This window comes from Colobus angolensis, unplaced genomic scaffold, assembly GCF_000951035.1.
Source record: "Colobus angolensis palliatus isolate OR3802 unplaced genomic scaffold, Cang.pa_1.0 Scaffold249, whole genome shotgun sequence".
NCBI classification, from domain to species: domain Eukaryota; kingdom Metazoa; phylum Chordata; class Mammalia; order Primates; family Cercopithecidae; genus Colobus; species Colobus angolensis.
In genome coordinates, this window is record NW_012115699.1 from 1,104,700 (window position 1) to 1,127,008 (window position 22,309).

Below are 22,309 nucleotides of genomic sequence, written 5' to 3' on the forward strand. Positions count from 1 at the left end.
AGCCAGAATGGTCTCGATCTCCTGACCTCATGATCCGCCCGTCTCGGCCTCCCAAAGTGCTGGGATTACAGGCTTGAGCCACCGCTCCCGGCCAATTTTTTTATATTTTTAGTAGAGACGGGGTTTTTCACTGTGTTAGCCAGGATGGTCCCAATCTCCTGACCTCGTGATCCGCCTACCTCAGCCTCCCAAAGTGCTGGTATTACAGGCGTGAGCCACTGTGCCCAGGCTTTTTTTAAACATCACTTTTCAAAGATGAACTTTTCCAGTACCCAGGGGAGTTTGGGGCAATTGGAGGTCTTTTTCCAGGGGGAATCAGAGCAACACAAACCATAGTTGGCAGTGGGAGTAAGGAGGTCTGATGAACTGAAAGACCTTGGAGCCCCAGAAAACTGGCTTCCTTTGTTCAGATACTTCCGGTTTAAAAAACCAAATCTTTTTTATTTTTATTTTTATTTTTTATTTTTGAGATGGAGTCTCGCTGTGTCGCCCAGGCTGGAGTGCAGTGGCCGGATCTCAGCTCACTGCAAGCTCCGCCTCCCGGGTTCCCGCCATTCTCCTGCCTCAGCCTGCGGAGTAGCTGGGACCACAGGCGCCGCCACCTCGCCCGGTTAGTTTTTGTATTTTTAGTAGAGACGGGGTTTCACCGGGTTAGCCAGGATGGTCTTGATCTCCTGACCTCGTGATCCGCCCGTCTCGGCCTCCCAAAGTGCTGGGATTAGAGGCTTGAGCCACCGCGCCCGGCCAAAAAAAACCAAATCTTGATAAGAGGTTCCTCATTATCGTCCGTTGAGCTTTGAAGTCAGCAGGTTTGTTTTGTTTTCCAACACTGTATGTTGACTGTCTTTGCCTTTTCAAAGCTGTGGGGGTTGGGGTGTGGCAAATTAAATCCCACAGCTCACTGGACACATCTTCATATCACACTCTGTGGATCACGCATCATTCTTCCTTGCGCTGGAGTGGCTCTTTCTGCTTATCTCTAAAACAGTTTTCTCAGCCTTGGTGCTATTGACATTTTGGGACAGATACTCTTTTTGTGAGGGGCTATCCCAGCCTATCATAAAGAGCTAGAATTTCCATCTTACTCAGATTTCCAGAGACAAAGCCTATCTTTTTAAAATTCTTCATTTAGAGCAGTAGTTTTCAACTAGGAGTGATTTTGCCCTCCAGTGGACTTTGGCAGTGTCTGGAGACATTTTTGGTTGTCAAAAAGGTTTGGGTGAGTGTGTGTTATTACATCTAGTAAGCAGAGGCAGGTTTGGATGAGTGTGTGTTACTGACGTCTAGTAAGAGAGGCTAGGAATGTTGCTGAATATCCCACCATGCACAAGATAGCTCCCCACAACAAAAAATTACCTGGCCCAAAATGTCTACAGTGTCAAGTTTGAGAAACTGCTTTAGAAGAACATGGTCCATACCCCCACCCCCTTCAGTTTTCAGGTGTATTGCTGATGGTCATACAGCAAGTTAGTAGCCTAGTTGGGACCAGAGCCCTGAGTTCTCAACAGTGTGCCATGTCATGGGATGGTCATAGTGGGAAATGGGCTTCTACAAAAGATGAACTTAAGATGAGGTCTACAGTTCACAGCAGTCTGCAGATGCCCACAGTCCCTTGCTGGGGGGCAGGTTTTCAGGGGACAGGAGCTAGTTGCTCTTTCTGTATTCTCAACCAGAGAAATGTGGGCAACACAAGTGCTCCAGAAAGCCAGCAAAGCCAGCAAGAGAAGTCTGCTCAGTTGTCCTTGGGAGATGCTCACCCTGGTGCTGCTGGAGTTTCCATGGAGGCTGGGCCTGAGCCACGCTTCCCAACAAGGCAGACATGTGAGCTGGTGTAGTGGGAGCTCAGAAGGCACTTGAGCCGGGAGGAGCAGAAGAGAGCGGTCAGTGACATCCACTGAGGGACAGCCTGACAGTTACTGGGAGAGGCTGTTTGATGAGCTGGAGTCAGGCTCCCTGGGGTTGAACTCTGGCTCTCTGCATAACATGCAGTGTGAGCTTGGGTCAGTTATTCAACCTCTCTAGGCCTCAGTTTCTTTTCCTGATAAAATGTAAAGATTGTTTGGATAACACTTTAATATAGTATTTGTAAGAATGAAAGAGAAAGAGGGTTAAAAAGTGTGAAGCTCTGAGAACTGTGCCTGACATATAGTCAATGCTTTACATATTAAGTATTGGTACTTAACAATGGTTCAACTTAATGATTTTTTTTGACTTTACAATAGTGCAAAAGTGATACGCATTCAGTAGAACTTGTACTTTCATGTTCATATAACCATTATGTTTTGTACTTTCAGTACAGTATTCAATAAATTACATGAGATATTCAGCACTTTATTGTAAAATAAGCTTTATGTTTGGTGGTAGGTTAGGTGTATGAAATGCATTTTTGACTTACTAATCGGGACATAACCTCATTGTAAGTCGGAGTGTCTGTACATAACGAGAGACACAGTCTTAGATGTCCCACTGCACTGTCCGCCTGGACAGGAGCAAAAAGAGGCCCTGCTTTACCCTGGATAATTCCCAATAGCTTCTTTTAGAGTAAGTGGTTTCAGGTCCATTTGAGTCCGTCTGACATTGGATTGAATCAGAGGACAGAGAAGTCAGAAGGATGGAAAGTTCCTGAAGCCAGGGAAGAAGGATGCACCCACCCTTCTTCTTTGTAGAGGTTTCTAAAACGTTCTCTTTCCTGGGCTTAGGAGATCCATCCTTAAGCTCTTCCTCTAAATTGCTTTTCTTCTGGTCTTCTATGGAGGTGGCACCCCCATTCGAGGTCAGGTGGCACATCCCATTCTGGGATGCCTGGGACATTGCGCCTCAGGTTGAAGCATCCTTGTGATGCCGCAGGAGACATAGCTGTGCTGAATGATCAGTGTTAGTTCCAGCTCCTTTTCACTGAAGAAGCCTAACCTCTCTCTCCCCAGTAACTAACCCAGAGAAGAGCAGAGGCTTCAGAGGGCAGTTGTGGAGGCTGCTTACTTGGGATTTCGTATTCTGCTGTGGAGTTTGTCGTTAAATACTTGTTCACTCATCCTCACATCTCTCCCAGACCCCAGCTTTCCACAGGGGAAATCATTTGCAGTGCCCTGTGCTGAAGAGTCACGGGACCCGCCATGATAGGTTTGGCCCCACCGACCCCTGGAATTTCACAGAAGGGAATGGTCATTCTCTTTTTTTTTTTTTTTTTTTGAGACGGAGTCTGGCTCTGTCACCCAGGCTGGAGTGCAGTGGCCGGATCTCAGCTCACTGCAAGCTCCGCCTCCCAGGTTTATGCCATTCTCCTGCCTCAACCTCCCGAGTTGCTGGGACTACAGGCGCCCGCCACCTCGCCCGGCTAGTTTTTTGTATTTTTTAGTAGAGATGGGGTTTCACCGTATTAGCCAGGATGGTCTCGATCTCCTGACCTCGTGATCCGCCCGTCTCGGCCTCCCAAAGTGCTGGGATTACAGGCTTGAGCCACCGCGCCCGGCCACGGAATGGTCATTCTCACATTCTTTCAGCAGATTGGGTGAGATTCCCTGGGTATCCTGGGCTTTGGCAGACAGCTCTTTGCCTCTCATACAGCTGTTGAGCTGAGCCCAGGGTGCCCTGGGTTCTTGATGAAGCCCAGGGGGATTCTGCATGTGGAACCCATACCCTCCATCCCACCTCTTGAACAGCCGTTGCCTTATCCACGTCAGGAGTCAGGAGTCTTGGCCCTGTTCCTGTGAACAGAGAATCTCATTTCCCCTAAAATGCTGCCCTCTTTTAGGGGTGGTCACTCATTTTGTTTGCAGATGGATCTCTAAGCATTTCCCGGACATTCTTTCCCACCTTGGTTAAATCTTATCTCAGCATTAACCAGGAGAGTGAGTCAGGCTCTCAGAACCTGGCTCTGGAAACCCTTGGGGCCCACCCAGCCTTCCTGCCTTTCCACTGTTTCTGCCCTGGATGCTTGGAGGTGGTGCCTGTTCTTAAAAAGCCTTTTCCCCAATCCCTTCCTTTCTGGCATCTCCATATTGTCTGAAGGAAAAAAGCCAGATGAACCATCTGACAGCTTTAATTAGGGTTAAATGAGGGCATTTGAAGCTTCCACTTTTCCTTCTTTCCCATTTGAGGGACTTCCTCTTCCTGCTTCCTGTTTCCTCCCAGATTTTTCTGTCTCAGTCCCCTCCACGAAGTCCTGTAGCCTCTTCCCATCAGCTCTATGTATAGTAACACAGGCCACCCTCAAGCTGCCCTCCAGGTAGGTCCTGTTATTATCTGTTATTCAGATGAGGAGACCAGGCACAGAATAGGATAGTACCTTGCCCCACAGCAAGTCAGAGTCCAGACCCACACAGTCTGACTCCAGAGCCAGTGCCCTTAACCCCCAGCACAAAGCTGCAGGGACAACTAGAGACTGTCATTTATGTTTCAGTTTCATGGGGTATGAGTCAGGTATCAGCTGGGAAGGGACCTTTGGGACCACGTAGTCTAAACAAACCCTTCATTTTACAGTTAAGGAAACTAGATATTGTGTACTAAGGGACCAGCCCAAGCTCACATAGGATAAGCCCCAGATCTGGAACCCAGTTTCTTGATCCCCATCGTGTTTTTTTAAACACCATTTGTGCAGCATGAACTCTTATCATTTTAGGTGGCAGTTTCCCAAGCTCAAAGGCAGGATTTACTTAGCTGTATCTAGGGGGCTGCCCTAATTAATTGTCCAAACTGAGCCGCTTTTGAGAATGGAAGAAAGCACTGTCAGTAGTAGTTATGCCATGAGCACAGGTGTAAACTGAGATTGTCCTGGGTGAACAGGGAAGTGTGGGTACCTTGCCTGTGGTGGGTGTGATCTTGGGGTGGATGGGGCAGACTGGGACAGACCCAGAGGCATTTGGTCCAGCAAGTGGACCAATGGCAGCAGACAGGAGTGGGGAGTTCAGATGCCACTGTGGGACAAGAGGCTCAGAGGCAGATTCTGGTCCCTGGCCTGGGGCTGTCGAGGGGTAGGCGGAGTCTGACTTCTAGGGGACCTAGCATCCTAGGCAGGGCAGATAGGTAGACTGGGAGGAAACCATGCTGCTGCGGGGATCCCATGCAGTGTGGCGCAGGCCTGAAGAGCAAGGTCCGACATAGAGCACCTGGTCAATCAGGAGTAGCCAGCTCGTCCCCTTCACCAAGTTACTTTTCCAACTTTTATCTTTGGTGTTCCCATAGCCCCTTGTGTATAACTGTAACAAAGTTTTCTTGAGCACCTATTATATCTCTAGTATTGAGATAGCTACTGCTATGACTGGAGAGAGGCCATTTGTGCTGGGCTATGGAGGGTAAGTGGGAGTTTGTTAGACAAGGGGAGGGGACATTCTGGGCAGTGAGGCCAACATATGCACATTTCTTTTTTTTTTTTTTGAGATGGAGTCTCGCTCTGTCGCCCAGGCTGGAGTGCAGTGGCCCGATCTCGGCTCACTGCAAGCTCCGCCTCCCGGGTTCCCGCCATTCTCCTGCCTCAGCCTGCGGAGTAGCTGGGACCACAGGCGCCGCCACCTCGCCCGGTTAGTTTTTGTATTTTTAGTAGAGACGGGGTTTCACCGTGTCAGCCAGGATGATCTCGATCTCCTGACCTCGTGATCCGCCTGTCTCGGCCTCCCAAAGTGCGGGGATTACAGGCGTGAGCCACCGCGCCCGGCCCACATGCATATTTCTAACCAAGACAAACACTCCTCAGATTCACATTGATGTATGTGATTTAAGTGATTGTAAATCCATGTTTTATTACTGTAAAAGAAGCTGCCCACTGCTCTGCCCTTCCCGTCAGTTTGTAATTACTTATTAATGTATCTGTCTCCTGCCAATAGACTGAGTCCCTTGCTGGCAGAGGCTGGTGTCTCCTTTATACCAGTATCCTCAGTGCTCAGCCCTGGCACACTCAACTTGGCGCTCAGTCAATATCTGTTGGCAGGTGAACTGTGCCAGGGTCACGTGCATCTGGGACATAAGCCCCCTGCTGCCCCGCAGTTGGAGCAGAATGTCTGAGGACAGGAGGACCCCGGGCTGGATGTCCCAAATGTCCATCTCCTGGACCCTGGACAGGTGCTGCTGCTTAAGGTCTGTCTGGCTGTAACTTGATGCAGCTGAGAGTGAGAACTGGAAGAACAGGAAGCCCTGTGACTCACAACACTGCAACAGGATCCTGGAGGAGTGGCCCGTATGCCTCCCTGGTCAGCTCTGCGCTTACCCGCCGCCCCGGGCTTGTGAGTCTGCAGTGTGTCAGAGCTGGCATTGGCCTGAGGTGGCATGGCTGCCCTGGCGAGGATAAGTTCCTTGTCCCATCTGAAGAAGTGGCATAGCAGATCTGTCAGTTTCGGTCAGTGGGCTTTCAGAGGACAGGAGACTTACAGAATCCATGTTCTGCCGTGTGTCTTCCCCCGGCTCATCTTTTTTTTCCTTTTTATCCGAAACATCTCGCCCTGCCCTGGCAACTTTGTAGAATAAACTTGCTGCTCTTTGTACAGCCTCAGCCTTTCCAGGAGGAGTCTGTGAGGGCATTATTATTAATGAGGTCACTGACAGCAGTTGCCTGGCTTTCCCAGGATAGGCGCACCTGTGCCCTAGGTTAGGGCACTCAGCTGGTCACTGGGTGCCATGGGCCTTACAGGAACTAGGCCTGTGATTTGGGGACGCTTCTCCAAGCCTTGGTTTCCTTGTCAGAGATTTGTGGTAAAACACTGGCAAAGGAATAATGCAAAAATATGAAATTCTTTTGAAATTAAGTTGCAAGCATGTGTCAGCACGGGGTCACTGGAAGTGTTTGTGTGGCCATATTTAAATGATGGGTCTCTTTTTGTTTGGCCTCTTTTGACCTCTTTAATCTTCTTTGGTTCCTTGACTGTGTATAGTGGGTAAACTAGGGCCAAGTCAGTGCCACCTGCCTTTTTTCCTTCCAGCGTCTTTTGAATTGAAGTATAATGCACATGGGAAACTGAACGTAGTGGGTAACCACATCCAGATCCAGTAACAGATCATTACCTGAACCAGCCCCATATTCTCCTACCCACCACCACCAAGTGTAATCACCATTCTGACTAACAGCATAGATCTGTTTTTGTACTTAATATAAATAGACTCACACAGGATATAAAAGACGCCTTCTGTGTCTGGCATTTTTCACTCAGCATTTTACTGTATTTTGAGATTCACCTATGTGGTTGCATGTGGTGGTAGGTGGTGCATTCTTGTTGCTGTATACTGTCTCTTGCACCACTCTGGCTTGTTTGTTTGTTTTTAAGAGACAGGGTCTTGCACTGTTGCCCAGGCTGGAGTGCAGTGATGTGATCATGGCTCACTACAGCTTTGGCCTCCTGGCTTCAAATGATCCTCCCGCCTCAGCTTCCCAAAGTGTTAGGATTACTGGTGTGAGCCACTGTGCCCATCCCACCACCCTGTTTCAACTGTGGTTGGTTTAAAGCAGACGAAAGTAGTCATGATAAGGCCCCTGACTTCCAGAAGGTATGGGCCTTTCTTTTTTTTTTTTTTTTTTGAGTCTCGCTCTATCGCCCAGGCTGGAGTGCAGTGGCCGGATCTCAGCTCACTGCAAGCTCCGCCTCCCGGGTTTACACCATTCTCCTGCCTCAGCCTCCTGAGTAGCTGGGACTACAGGCGCCCACCACCTTGCCCGGCTAGTTTTTTGTATTTTTTAGTAGAGACGGGGTTTCACCATGTTAGCCAGGATGGTCTCGATCTCCTGACCTCGTGATCCACCCGTCTCGGCCTCCCAAAGTGCTGGGATTACAGGCTCGAGGCACCGCGCCCGGCCAGGTATGGTCCTTTCTAAGTTTCTGTCAAAGGGGCCAAATAGGAGTGTTGACCTAATATATAGATGACCTGATTGTATCTTTAGGACAAGAACATGCATGTTAAGAAAGGTGAAGTTCAATCAATTGGTCTTCTAGGGTCTAGAAGCTAAAAGGTAGGATTTTTAGCTGTAGTCATCTAGGGCTGCCTGGAGAGAGTATTCTAGATAATCAATTAGAAATATCCCAAGACTGAAGAGTTGAAGTTCAGCTGTGCCACAGGCATCCTGCGTCCTTTGCTTTGATGCTTCTATGCTTGTGGAGTAACTTACTTATCCTATTTGATCACTTGAATTCAGCCCTCTACCTGGAGGGTGTGCCCTGTAGACACGAGTGATGAACATTTGCTTATTCATGTATTATGTATTTTCTACTTGCTTACTAAAAGGATTTGGTGATTTGGTTCAGCTTTCAGTAAAAAGATTTCTAGAACAAGAGTCATCAAACTGGCAGAGATGATTACTGAAAAACTTGACAGGCCAGGTGTGGTGGCTCATGCTTGTAATCCCAGAACTTTGGGAGGCCAAGATGGAAGGATTGTTTAAGGCCAGGAGTTTGAGACCTGTCTGGACAACACAGTGAGACTCTGTCTCTACAGAAAAAATAAAATTAAAAAATCAGCTGGGTACGAGGGTGCATACCTACAGTCTTAGCTACTTGGGAGGCTGCAGTGGAAGGATCACGAGCCCAGGAGTTTGAGGCTGCAGCCCAGGAGTTTGAGGCTGCAGCCTAGGAGTTTGAGGCTGCAGTGAACAATGATTGCATCTCTGCACTCCAGCCTGGGCAACAGAGCAAGACTCTGTCTCTAAAGTTAAACAAACCTGATGGAGCTCCAAGCTTCCTGATAGTCAAGGCAAAAAGGATAGCTCTCTTTGAGTCAGTCATTTTCATCCCATCGGCCTATAACAGGAAGCACAGTGTGTCCGGGCAGCCAGACTTTCTCCTGACACTAAACCCTACTGGGAACTGAATGGCTAGGGAAGCGTTAGTGAAAGACACAGCAGCTTTACACGGTGCAGTGGTCTGTATCGTCTTTCCTGTGAGCCCTTGATTAAAAGTGATAGAATTAAACCTGTGAAGCATTTCCTGGGGAGCTAATGTAAAGTTGTGAAGGTGAGGAACTTTCTGTTCTTGGAATTGGTAATTTCCCAGGGTCCTGGGGGCTTGTCCATGCCTCCTGAGCCTTTTCACACTGCTATCTCTAAGTCAGCATTTATCTGCTGAGATGGCTGAGCTCCAAAACTATCCGCTTTGATTGCCGGTCTCTCAGGCCACTTAAATCTGTGACCCTTCCCATGGGCTGCCTTGTATTGTGCCTGACATTCTTATCTGACAAGATTTATCTCTCCATGCATTCTAGAGACACTCATTGGTCTATAATATGAGTCAACTTCTTTGATATAAAGTCCTAGAGAACAGGGCTGTTGATTTCTTACAATTTTTAAAAATTATAAAAGAAATTAATCACAAAATTTACCATTTTAATCACTTTAAGTGTACAATTTAGTGGCATTAAGTGTATCATTCACATTGCTATGCAACTACCACCACTATTCATTTCCAGAATTAATTTCTTCTAAAATTATGTTTCTGTACACTGTAGTGCTTTGTATATAATAGCTGTTCCATAAATGCCGTAACATGGAAGATGTTGGGTTTGCAACAGTAGTCAGATTCAGGGATTGAATGATATGGATCTTACAGACTCAGACATTGAAATTTAAGGTTTCGTTTCTTCTACACTTCCCTTTTAAACTTCTTAAGGCACTAAAGGTAGGATCTGTAGTACTTTATATGAAAACTGTCAAAATTGGAATATTGCTGTCTTCTGGATGTAAATAATTTGATCAAGGCCAGGTTCCCACAGGGACCAGATGGGGTGGGGTCAGGATCCAGGCAATGGCACCAATCTTTCAGTTGCATTGGGCCTGCAGAATGAGATGGGTGCTTCTGGACCAGAAGAGTTGACATTCATCCAGGTGATCCATATTCTAGTTTCAACTGTGTGACCTGGGTTGAGGCTGCTCCCCGATGGGCCTTGGTTTCTCTGAGATCCCTTTCTGGCACTCACCTCCAGGCCATTCCTGGGCTCCCCCATACCTGGCCAGGACTGTGTCTGGCCCACCCTGCCCACTGCATACTTCGAAGTGGAGCCTCCGTGAGTGTCCTCTTTTGTTCTCTCCATTCCTTGCTTTCTGACAGTGATGCAATTTCCTCTCCTTTTTTAAGTGCTGATCTGGAAGAAAATGCAAGTACTTGAGGGGATGGGTGTTAATGGCTTCCCATTTTGGATATTATCTTAATTCCTAGAGAGTATGGGGTTAATTTCTCTTTAGGGCTTACTCTGACACCATCCCCAATTCTGTAGAGGAAGCGGGCATGTCAGACTGGTATGTTATGGGAAAAACTGAAACTGACCAAAATTACCCAATGAGGAAGCTCTAATCTAACCCTTGCTGAAGAGATATCAACTAACAGTGCTATCTCTTTCTGTCTAACACACGCCCTCTCTTCCTGGACTCGCAGGTTGGCAGACGGGAAGGTAACCCGTTCCTCAGCCAGGCTTTGCTCTGGCCTGCCTCTGATTCCCCAGCCTGGAATGCCCCCTCCCCCTTTCCTCCTCTCTCCCAGATAGAGATTTAAAGAGAAACAGCCTCGTCCACGCCTATCACAGAAAGAGAAGGAATAGTTTGGGGAAACAGCCTCTGCTTTGTGACTAAGAAGGGTTGAGAAATGTCTGATTGCCTGCAGGTGCCCCTGGGTGGAAAGAAGCCTTAGAAGAAAGAAGGGGTAGAAGGAAAGGGAAGGGTGATAGAGAACTCGTTTGTCCCCACAGTTATGCTGACTGTGTGTGGGGCTTTGTGGCGAGGAAACTGAGGTTCAGATTAAGAGTGAGTCCTCTAATGTCGCACACCTGTATGAACACTACCACTAGGATTTGCATACTGGTGTTTCTGATGCCAGAGCACTCCCATCACCACCACAAGCTACAAATCAAGGGTTGACCTGAATGAGTCTGCTTGGATAGTTTCCAGAAACTTACATCTCTTAACAACAAATGTAGGGTTTGTCTTCCCAGCTCCCAGCAGTCTGGATCAATACAGGATTACTTCACAGGGACACACCTGGCCTAATATCTTAACCACCAATTCTTAAAGATCCCAGGTAGAAAAGTGGTATGCACAGTTGATCAGAACAGGGCCAACCACGAGCACATTATTGGCATATTGGAAACCTGCCAGAAGAGAGGGGAAAGTGTTTGAGCCCCAGCTCTAGAGGTGTCATTTGGTTAGTCTGGAATGGATCCTTGGAATTCTTACTGTTTTTTTTTGAAAGCTCCTCATGTGATTCTGATGTGCAGCAAGTTTGGAAACTCTTATCACAAGTGACAGGATGGAGATTAGGCAGAAGTATCAGAAAGCAGATTTATCTTTGATTGAGGAAACTCTTTGAAACAAATAGAGCTGTTCAACAATGGAATTTAGAGAAATAGTGAGCCTCTCAGGCTTGGAAGTATTCAAACCTAGGCTGGATGACTAGGTGGAGAGAGACAAACTAGATAAACTCGAATACTATGTTTAGTGGGATTTTTGAACTAGTTACCCTAAGAGCCTTTCCTTTCTGAGGGTGAATACTTTTAAGCTGCATTCCCACTGCTGTGTGTACATCTGCTATCATCTGCTTGGCTTTCTCCCTTGACTTTGGGCCTGGTGCTGCCTCCAATGATGGCACTGTGGGTGAAAGTTGGCAAGATTCAGAAAATTGCATTCATCTCCTTCCCAATCCAGGAAAATCATCTTTGTATGGTGGCTTCCGCTTCCCTTGGCTACCAACACAGCAGTGCCCACCAACGCAGCAATGCCTACCAGGGCTGGGTGGGCTCCACTGGTGTGTTTAGGAAACTGTGACATCAAGTGATTAATTATTAATTATCCCTTCCTGAGTGGCCCCAATAAGCTGGGTGAACACATCATCTCATGCCCTGGTGCCATCTATTCTCAAGTTTTGATAGTTCAAAGAGCTCCGATGTGAAAGAGGGAAAGTTTGGGCCAAGCTACTGGCCTGGGCACCTTTCCACTGTTTCATGTCCTCTCTCTTAATCTCCTCATGCAATGGAGAGGAAACTAAGGTCCCGGGGTCATCCAAGAAACCACAGGGCAGGCAGGGAGTGCCCATCCACACTAAGAGGGGCCCACAGGACAGGCGAGGGTGGCTGTCCTGAGGGCCTGGCATTGGGGCCAGAGAGACCTCTGTGGAATCCCAGTTCTGCCCCTCATCACCCAAGTGATCTATAAAACGGGGGTACAGAAGTTTTACAAAGATAATGGAGAACAGGTCAGTAAAGCCGGAGGATGGTGCCTGACAGGTGAGAAATGCTTGAGGAATGTTTAGCTGCTGTAACTATCACCACTACAGTTTTCATCTGTCATTGAACACGTGGAAGATGGTTATCTATGGGACAAAAGGCAAGGTGGATAAAGGGTGACCATTTAATTTGATTCTTCCAGGGTTAAGGATGAGAAGTATCTGACTGGATTTCCAACAAGTCTTGAAGCAGTTTAAACATCGAAGATAAACTAAGATTGGCTGCTGTAGAATTAACTCTTTTGTGTGCACAACCTCATGCTTCTGGACATGATGATAGGACCTTTTAATGAGGTGGTACAGGCTCAGCTTCTCAGTGCAGGAACTCCTGCACCCTTCGCAAACATCTGAAGCCTTCTATAGAGGGTGGAGTTGGCGGGGAGGTGGGGAGCATCAGTGAGGCTTCTGGGCCTCTCTTCTCTTTGGGAAAGTAGTGAGGTGGGAGTGTCTTTGTCATGTGTCACCCTCATGACAATGTTCAGAGACATGTCTGCTGCCCTCAACCTGCTCGGTCACCCCTGTGGGCCTCACTCTCCACTGTCTGCTGTTCAGGCCTGCATTTGGAGATGACTGGAATAGAAGATGGCCTTTTAATGGATATGACCAGCCTGTATTCACTGCAATGCTGTTTGACCTGCATAGACCCTGCTGTATCCAGGCAGGTAGGGGGCAGTCATCTAGCAGAGTGGACAAGAGCACAGACCAGCCAGACTGCTCTATCAAGCCAAGCATGGCCCCTTGTGTCTGTGTGACTTCTCCTTTCTGTAGAATAGAGGTGCTGACATTTCCTACCTCAGAGGGCTGTTCTAAGGATGAAATGAATAATGGGAGCAAACCTGGAGAATAGGATCTGGCGCAAAGCAGGAGCCACATGAGGGCTTGCCATTATTACAGTTGCCCATGAGTGCATCTCAGGCTTTTCCTGGATGTGGCCTCACATTGGCCTCTGGTCTGGGTAGCCCCAGACTTTGTACATTAACCCTGAGATGTGAAAGTTGTGAAGTAGCATTCCTGGGCCAGTCAATGTGTCACTGGATCTGGAGTGGGAGGCCTCTGGGGTAGTCAGTTGCCCTTAAACTAGGGTCACTGGAGATTGCTAGAGACTTGTCTGACACTTCACCAAAAAGAAGGGGGCTTGTCTAGTATCAGGCTGAAGCTGCACCCTTTATCCTCCTGGGGAGCCTCAAATGTCCTTGTGGGGGAGGCCCAGGCCTCCTCAGGAGCACCTTGGCTCCCAGATATTGTAGGAACTAGAGGTCAGGGACCCAGCTTGTGGGATGGAGGGTGGGGGGCTAGTGGCCCACAGCCCTGGAGGCTGAGGTAGATTCCAGGAGTTGGAAACAAGCTGGGCAATATAGCAAGACCCTGTCTCAATATAGCAAGACCTTGTCTCAATAATAAATTAATAAATAAAAGATTAAACAAAACAAGCAAGTGAGAGTTATCTGATGCTTCACATTCTCCTGGTTTAAATCTGGGAAAAGTTCATGGGAATTTATGTGGGAAACAGGTTCAGTGAAAGAGCTAGGGAGAGTTGCCTCCACCTGAGCACAGAGGCTGCATTATCATTTACATAGAGCTTCTCCATTGTGCCAGGTACCGTGCCAGCCTCCAGGTATGCAAAGGTGAACAAGTAGACATTGTTCTTCTAGCCTTTGGTGCTTATGATTTGGACCCTAATAAATATTTAGTTCCAAATTGTGCATAGTTCTGTGAAGGGAAAAGCTCGAGTTCTTCGAATAACAGGGAGCCTGACTGTTGTGATCTGGAGGATGAGAAGAGGCCTCTATGGAGAGAGGCCTGAAGGACTGGTAGCAGATTGGCAGGGCATATACCTGGAGGGCCTGTGTGCATGAGCTCCAAGGCAGGGATGGGCAAGTTGGGGAAGCTGGGGAACTGAACCAGGGAGAGAATCCACACAAAGAGTGCAGACCTTACCATAAGGTTAGGAGGTGGGGCCGGGCGCGGTGGCTCACCCGTTTGATCCCAGCACTTTGGGAGGCCAAGGCAGGTGGATTGCTTGAGTCCAGGAGTTTGAGACCAGCCTAGACAACATGGTGAAACCTTGTCTCTGCTGAAAAAAAAAAAAATTAGCTGGGTGTGGTGGCACACTGCTGTAATCCCAGCTACTTGGGAGGCTGAGGCACTAGAATTGCTTGGTAGGCAGAGGTTGCAGTGAGCTGAGATTGCACCATTGCATTCCAGCCTGTGTGACAGGGTGAGACTCAGCCTCAAAAAAAAAAAAAAAAAAAACACACACACACACAACAACAACAAAAAAATTAGCCAGACAAGGTGGCACGTGCCTGAAAGTCCCAGCTACTCAAGAGGCTGAGGTGGGAGGATCACCTGAGGCTGGCTGAGATCTCATCACTGCACTCCAGCCTGGACAACTGGAGCAATACCCTGTTAAAAAACAAAAAAAAAGATTAGGAGGTGGCTAGAGGCCCGATTAGGAGGTGGGGCCCTGAAAGGATTTTGAGCTTTGTTCCAACGGAAAGCCCTGAAAGCCAGGGATCAGCTGGCTTTCAGGCTGAGCCTGGCTGGGCGTGGAAAGTGGATGGAAGAGGTAAAAGCCAAACTGGGGATTGTAGGAGTCCAGGAAAAAGGTGATGGCTACCTGGCCTAAGGTGAGGGGCAATGGGACTGATGTGACTGGCCGTGTCAGGTGCTAGGGGAACAAGAGATGAGGGTAATGAACCCTGGCTCCAGTGATGTTGTCACAGGCCTTCCGACTCAACCATTCTGAAAATAACTCTCCTCTGCCCTAATAGGCCTTTCCTCTGGTATGCACCAGTTCTCCAAACATTAGGTCTATTTTTATAATTTTAATTTTTTCTTTTTTTTAAGACAAAGCCCTGTCAAATCGGTTGCTACTAATGGTCTTTAATAATAACTTTCTATACATAACAGATTTTGTTCTTTTGAAAGACTGAGTGGTGTTCCATGACATAAACCTACGCCATAATTTATTTAACTAGTGGTCTTTGCTCTTGTTTTCCTCCCCTTTCAGGTTGACCAGTATCTCTACCACATGCGCCTCTCTGATGAGACCCTCTTGGAGATCTCTAAGCGGTTCCGCAAGGAGATGGAGAAAGGGCTTGGAGCCACCACCCACCCCACTGCAGCAGTGAAGATGCTGCCCACCTTTGTGAGGTCCACTCCAGATGGGACAGGTGCGGCACCTGGGGGATGGCTCTAGCTGCTGCGTTACTCGGGGGTGATTTAGTTGGCTTTGTTCAGGGACCCAAATAACTCAAAAGCCTCAGAAACCAACCCTGGTTAAGGGAAGCATCCAGGGAATTGAATGGAAGGCTGTGTGACTGATGGACAGGAAGCTTGGGAAAAGCTTTGTTTAGTCACCTTATTTGGATACAGAATCCTTTTTTTTTTTGAGACGAGTCTCACTCTGTCGCCCAGGCTGGAGCTCAGTGGTACGATCTCCATTAGCCAGGATGATCTTAATCTCCTGACCTTGTGATCTGCCCGCCTTGGCCTCCCAAAGTGCTGGGATTTACAGGCGTGAGCCACCGTGCCCAGCCCAGAATCCTTATTTTATGGTGTACCACCCAGCAAGTGATTTAATCAGGTAGGGGAAAAAGGATTATGGTGGAGATTCAAGTTGGAAAGGTCCAGTGGATTAGGGCTAGTCACTGAAGGCCTTGAATGCAAGCCTAAAACGTTTAGTCTCTGCAGTAGCCTTGGGGAATAAACGCAAGTTTTTCAGGGGTGTCTTGGTAACATTACGTCTTTGGCAGTATAGGTAGAGTGGAGGGGGAGCGAGGCCCGACTGGTAGAGCACAAGACATGGCCCTGGTGGGTGGTGGTGGGTGGGCAAAAAGAGGATTCAAGGGTGGGGCCTGGGTGTGGAGCCCAGCTGCCTGGGAATGGCAGCATCCCAGAAAAGGGGACCGAACAAAGTTGTGTCAGAGCTTTTATTTAATCCTCATAATAGGTGTCTCCATTTTAGAGATGAGGTGCTTGTGAGGCCTGTGAGGGGGTGGAGGGTGGGGGATAGGTACTCACATCTAGAGGGCAGGAGAGAGAGCCCAAGGGGCAGCTGCCAGGGCAGAGGAAGAAGCAGGAAGCACAGTGTCCGAAAACCTAAGGGGGACGAGATCTCCAGGAAGCTGACAGGTCGCTGGTGAGGCATCTGCAGGGGCATTGTTGGGAGGGGAGTTAGGGGCAGGGTGTGGGTCAGGGCTTGCTAATGCCAAGTAAGTGCCTGTGCTATTTCCAGCACACGTGTGTCCTTGAGGCTCATCTCCCTAAGTGCCTCTAGGGACTGGATTTGTCTAATGAGACTGTATGGTTCCCAAAATAAGTGTTTGCTGAAGCCTTGGGACCCAGCCTGGACCCAATGCTGAGGGTATGACCTTGTTTAGGATTGTTTCCTGAGTGTGTTTCTTGGCCCTTCAAAGAGACCCTCGAGGTGAGGGGCCTCTTATCTCTTCCATGTCCTCTAGATTGGCATGTTTATCCACCACTTCCTCTGACTGTGACTGGAAACTACACCCATTTCTGAGATTTTTATTTGACATTCAGATAAATGTACTCCTGAAGGCCAGGGCCTTGTCTTTATTTCACCCAGCACTAGCACTAAGTAAGTACTCTAAATCTTTTCTAAATACATATGGGCTAAGGACTCTTCTGGGCACCTCAATGTATTAACTCATTTACTTTTCAGAAACCTTTATGGTAAGTACAAATTTTATCCACAATTTATAGATGAGGAATTTGAGGCTCGAATGTCAAAAAGTCGTCCAAAATCATACAGCCAGCGAGAGGCCGAGTTAGGAATCAAGCTTGCGGAAGTCGAAGTTCAGGCATCGGGACTACACGTGATGCGTTCTATGTGTTCATGTATGTGTTAGCCTGTGCACTTGGTGCTGGAGCACACTGCAGATGCTCAACTAAAATTTTTTGGAATGGAGTTGAGACTGATTGTTTAGCCTGTATTATAGGCAGGTGAATTAAGTTTGTTGGGGAGAACTAATTATGGGGCAAGCTTTCAAAATTCTCATTGCTTTCCTGAAGCTGGAGGCACCAAGACCTCCCATGCACTTTGAAGCTTGCACTGTTTGCAGCACATACTGGAATGTCTTACTCACTGAAACAAAGGAAGTGGCTCCTGGAATAATGGAGACCAGATTGCAGGAAACCCATACCTAATCCCTCCCTCCCTATCTGCAGGGGGTCCATAGGTTAGCTCCTCACCTCCATACTCTCCGGGACTCAGCCTTTGCTTTTGTAAAGTCAAGAGGTTGGACCCAGTAGTTCTAGTCTGTTCTGCACATCTGCTAGAACGGTGTGCTAGTCTATTTACAAAAACACATCCGAGATCCTGTAATGGGAGATACACCCTTGATGTTCATTGGATGGTGTCTTAGTTCATTTTTGTGTTGCTGTAAAGTGGAACATATGTATATATAACAACTCAGCAATTTCACTTCCAACTATATGCCCTGAACAGACTCCTGTATGAATCCAAGGAGACGTGGCCCAATAATGTTCATTATAGTGTTGCTGATAATGGCAGTGTATTGGAATTTTTTTTTTTTCTTTTTAGGTGGAGTTTTGCTCTGTCACTCTGGTACAATCTCAGCTCACTGCAGCCTCTGCCCAGGTTCAATCGATTCTCCTGTCTCAGCCTCCTGAGTAGCTGGGATTATAGGCACCCACCACCACACCCGGTTTCACATAGTGAAACCCACCTACTATATAATCCCACCTATAATCCCAGCTACTTGGGAGGCTGAGGCAGAGAGAATCTCCTGAACCCGGGAGATGGAGGTTGCCGTGAGCTGAGATTGCGTCATTGCACTCCAGCCTGGGTGACAGAATGAGACTGTCTCAAAAAACAAACAAAAATAGATAAATTAAAAAAAAATAAAGTGGTCAGCATCAGGGCTTTCAAGTTTTGTTTTGTCAGTTGGGGGTATGAGTTATGGATTATGGCAGTGAAAATAGGTGACTCCTAAGTTGATACAGACTATCAAAAATGAAAATTCTCTGTTGTCAGCACCCTAGTGAAGTGCTGAGAGGAAGGGCCGAGGTGAAGTTGTGTTAGCGATTCCCTCCCATTTCTGTGTGTGGTCGCACACAGCCTGGGTGCCTGCCATTGCTGCTGGGGGTGAAACTGCATCCCTCTCCCACAGAAGGCTCGAGGCATTTGCTCCAGGGACACCTGTTCAGCGCCACCTTTCTCAGAACCTTCGTTTCTCAGCCTGTTCATGACTAGTATTACTTTTCAAATCTGAAAAATCAAACCCCAGATCTAGAGGAAGCCAATCTTTAAATCCATAGCTTTCTAACTTTTCTGGACTATATCTTCACATAAAGAAACACATGCATATAAATATTTATATGAAAGGAAATAAATTTGTGGACCAGAATTTATTCTTAAACATGATGAAGTTGGGTTTGTCTTATAGTCTTTAAGAAGGTTGCTAGTCGGAACCTACTACATGTTTTTTTACCTTGCAGTTTGAAAGCCACTGCCTTAAATGATCCTTGGCCCAGTTTGGTTCTAGATTAGCATATCATTTCTCGCTGGCATGAAATGTGTAGTTTCAGGACAGTGTGGGGTGAGAGGTGAGAATCAGAATTATAGGTTCAAATGGGTTTGAATTCAAGCTGTGTGCTCCAAAGCAATTTATGCTGTGATCCTCTATTTCCCCATTTGTGAAAAGGGGAAACTTCATGGGGATTGGTTTTCTGAGAATTAAGAGAGAATCAGATATGTGACTTTCTCACATATGCTACAAACACTCCTGCAGCCACAAACCACCACTGCAAAAGGCACGCTCATTGCCAAATTTACTAAGAAAAGGTATGTGAGTTAACCATCCTGGCTAACACAGTGAAACCCCATCTCTACTAAAAATACAAAAAATTAGCCGGGCATGGTGGTGGGCGGCTGAAGCAGGAAGAATGGTGTGAACCCAGGAGGCAGAGCTTGCAGTGAGCCGAGATCACGCCACTGCATTCCAGCCTGGGCCACAGAGCGAGTCTCCGTCTCAAAAAAAAAGAATTTATCTGATGAATTGACAAATACACCTGTTTAATACAATCTCCATCAGAAAAGGGAATGCTTATACACTGTTGGTGGGAATGTAAATAAGTACAGCCTCTATGGAAAACAGTATGGACATTTCTCAAAGAACTGAGAGTAGAACTACCATTCCATCCAGCAATCTCACTGTTGAGTATCTACCCAAAGGAAAAGAAATCATACCAAAAGGACGCCTGCACTTGTATGTTTATTACAGCACCATTCACAATAGCAAAGATGTGGAGTCAATGCCCATCAGTGGACAGATGATGGGATAAAGAAAATGTGGTATATATACATAATAGAATACTGTTCAGTCTTAAAATAGAATGAAATAATGTGTCTTGCAGCATGATGGATGGAACTGGAGGCTGTTATTTTAAGTGAAACAGCTCCAAAGCAGACAAATACTGCATGTTTTCACTTATAAGTGGGAGCTAAAAAATGTCTCCACATGGACATAGAAAGTGGAATGCCAGACAACGGAGACTTGGAAGGGTGAGGGTAGGAGGGTGGGGGGCGGTGTGGATGATGAGAAATTACTTAACGGATACAGTGGGTGTTGGATACACTAAGAGCCCTAACTTCACCCTTGTGCAGTATATCCATGTAACAAAATTAGAGTTGTAGCTCATAAATGTATACAACTAAAAAAAAACCTCCATCAAGATAGAGAACATTACCATCACCCCAGAAAGTTACCTTGAGCCCCTTCGCAGTCAGTCCCTGTTCCTGACCCCCCAGAGGCAATCACATCCTATTTTCCACATATATCAGTGTTGCCTGTTCCAGAACTTCACATAAATCGACTCATACAGTATTTGTTTTTTATGCAAGTCTTCTTTTACTTTTCATAATGTGGGATTTATCTGTGTTGTGTCTATCAGTGTCTTGTTCCTTTTGGTTGCTGATTTCATAGTATGATTAGAATCTAAAAATAAAAATAAAAAAAATAAAAAAAAAGAATCTATGATATGAATATTGATGGACACCTGGGCAGTTTCCACTTTTTGACTATTTGAGTAAAGCTGCTATGGACGTTATTGCACGAGCCCTTTTGTGGACACGTTTTTAGTTTCTTGTATAATCAACTAGGAGTGGAATTACTGGGTCATTCATAGAGTTTGGTATACGTTTAATTTTTAGAAAATTGCCAGACCTTTTCCCCAAATTGTTGAACCATTTATACTCCCACCAATTATGTATGAGAGCTCTGCCTGCTCCATATCCTCAACAGCATTTGTTGTCTGTGTGCCCTTGTTTCTTTTTTTCAGTGGAGAGTTGATTAAAGAAAGCATTCGTTTGTATTTGCCAGGAATCACACCATCTTGACCTCTCTGTAGGCAGCCCCTAATCTGTGCCACGACCCTGCGTGGGACTGTGGTACCAGCCCTAACACAGTTCTGTCAGGGGCCCCACCACACATAGGGGCCACACATAAGGGCCTGGCTTTCAGAGGACATTTCCATCTTAAAAGGGAATGTAGGGGCTGGGTGCAGTGGCTTACACCTGTAATCCTAGCACTTTGGGAGGCCAAGGTGGGTGGATCACTTGAGGTCAGGACCAGCCTGGCCAACATGGTGAAACCCCCATCTCTACTGAAAATACAAAAAATTAGCCAGTTGTGGTGGCGTGGGCCTGTAGTCCCAGCTACTCGGGGGGCTGAGACAGGAGACTCGATTGAATCTGGGAGGCAGAGGTCGCAGCGAGCTGAGATCATGCCGCTGCACTCCAGCCTGGGCGACAGAGTGAGACTCCGAAAAAATAAAAGGGAATGCAGGAAGAATTGATAGCATTTAATGAGCACCCATGGTGTCTGTACTAGGCCATTTACATAAATCCATTTTACTTTCTACAAAAACTTTACAAGAGAGTCGTTCTCACTTTAAAAATGAGGCAACCAAGGCTAAAAAAGGATTGATGGTTGCCAGGGTCACCTGTGGTCAGATGTGATGGTGACGGTGATGATGGTGATGATAAAAATTGTAGACATCGTAAGTGCCAGGTACTGTGCTAAACGCTGTGTTTGAGCTATCTCATTTCTTATTGTCATCCAATGGTAGGTGTGCTGAACTCTACTTCACAGAAAAAGAAAATAGATTTGGAGCAGTTAGGCAACTTGCCCAAAGTCACATAGTGAGCAAGTGGCAGCATTGGGATTGGAACTCGGCCAGCCGAATTGCTAATGCCTGGGCTTTTAAGCACGCCACCAGTGGCACATTTTATGTACCGTCCATGCTGCTAGCACAATGTATGGATTCTTCTCTTACTAACCCAGGCCTAGTTGTTCAGTTCATTCAACATTCCTCTCCGAGGCTTGGTCCTCTGTGCAGCAGCAGTGTGCTAAGCTGCCTCGTGCCCTGCCTTTGAAGCGTGAAAGTTGTACTGGGGAGACAAGGCCCATGTAGACAAAATAATTAGAGATATCGGGCCATATAATGCAAGCACATGATATAATAAAGGGAGACCGGGCTGGTGAAACGTTGCATGGAAGCTGGTTAAACCCGAAAGAAGCCCTTATCTTGGTTGTTCTGCATTATATTAACTACTGTACAGCGGAGACATACATCCAGAGCTAGCACACAGCAAGTTAATTAGTGGACTTATGTAGTCCAGGCAATATAAATTGAAGGTTGTACTGACAGATAGCCTCAGTACAGCAGATGGCACTTAACATTGTCAGGCGTTGTGCCAAATGCCTTACACTTCCTCGCATTGAATCTTGACAAGGTGCGTGTGTGTATGTGTACATGTATATGTGTGTGTTTTCCTGTGTTCTTGTTCTGGGTTGTGGAGGGAGGTGCTGACTAGAATGAGGTTATCATAACCCTTTTAAAACAGATGATGAAATCTGAGTGTCAGATTTCTAATAAATTGCCCAAAGCTACATGGCTAATACATGTTAGAGTGGGATTTGAACCCAGGTCTGCCTGCCTAAAAAGCTGAACATGCTCAAAGCCTACACAATATTGAAACGTAATCGTGTTTTAACCCTTTGAAGAGTGGTTTCACACCTGTGGGGCTAATTACACCTTGCTGTGACTGGCACCTATTTTGAACTTAAGAAACACTTCCT

At 46.9% G+C, this 22,309-nt stretch overlaps 1 protein-coding gene across 2 annotated transcripts in view; it reads left to right on the forward strand.

Annotated features, from left to right (window-relative positions):
* HK2 (hexokinase 2) overlaps nucleotides 1–22,309 on the forward strand; it is a 59,821-nt gene that overhangs the window by 6,922 nt on the left and 30,590 nt on the right. For both annotated transcript variants that reach the window (XM_011946104.1, XM_011946105.1), the window contains exon 2: nucleotides 15,193–15,355. In XM_011946104.1, the coding sequence (XP_011801494.1) occupies nucleotides 15,193–15,355 (163 nt within the window). The remainder of the gene's footprint in view (nucleotides 1–15,192; nucleotides 15,356–22,309) is intronic.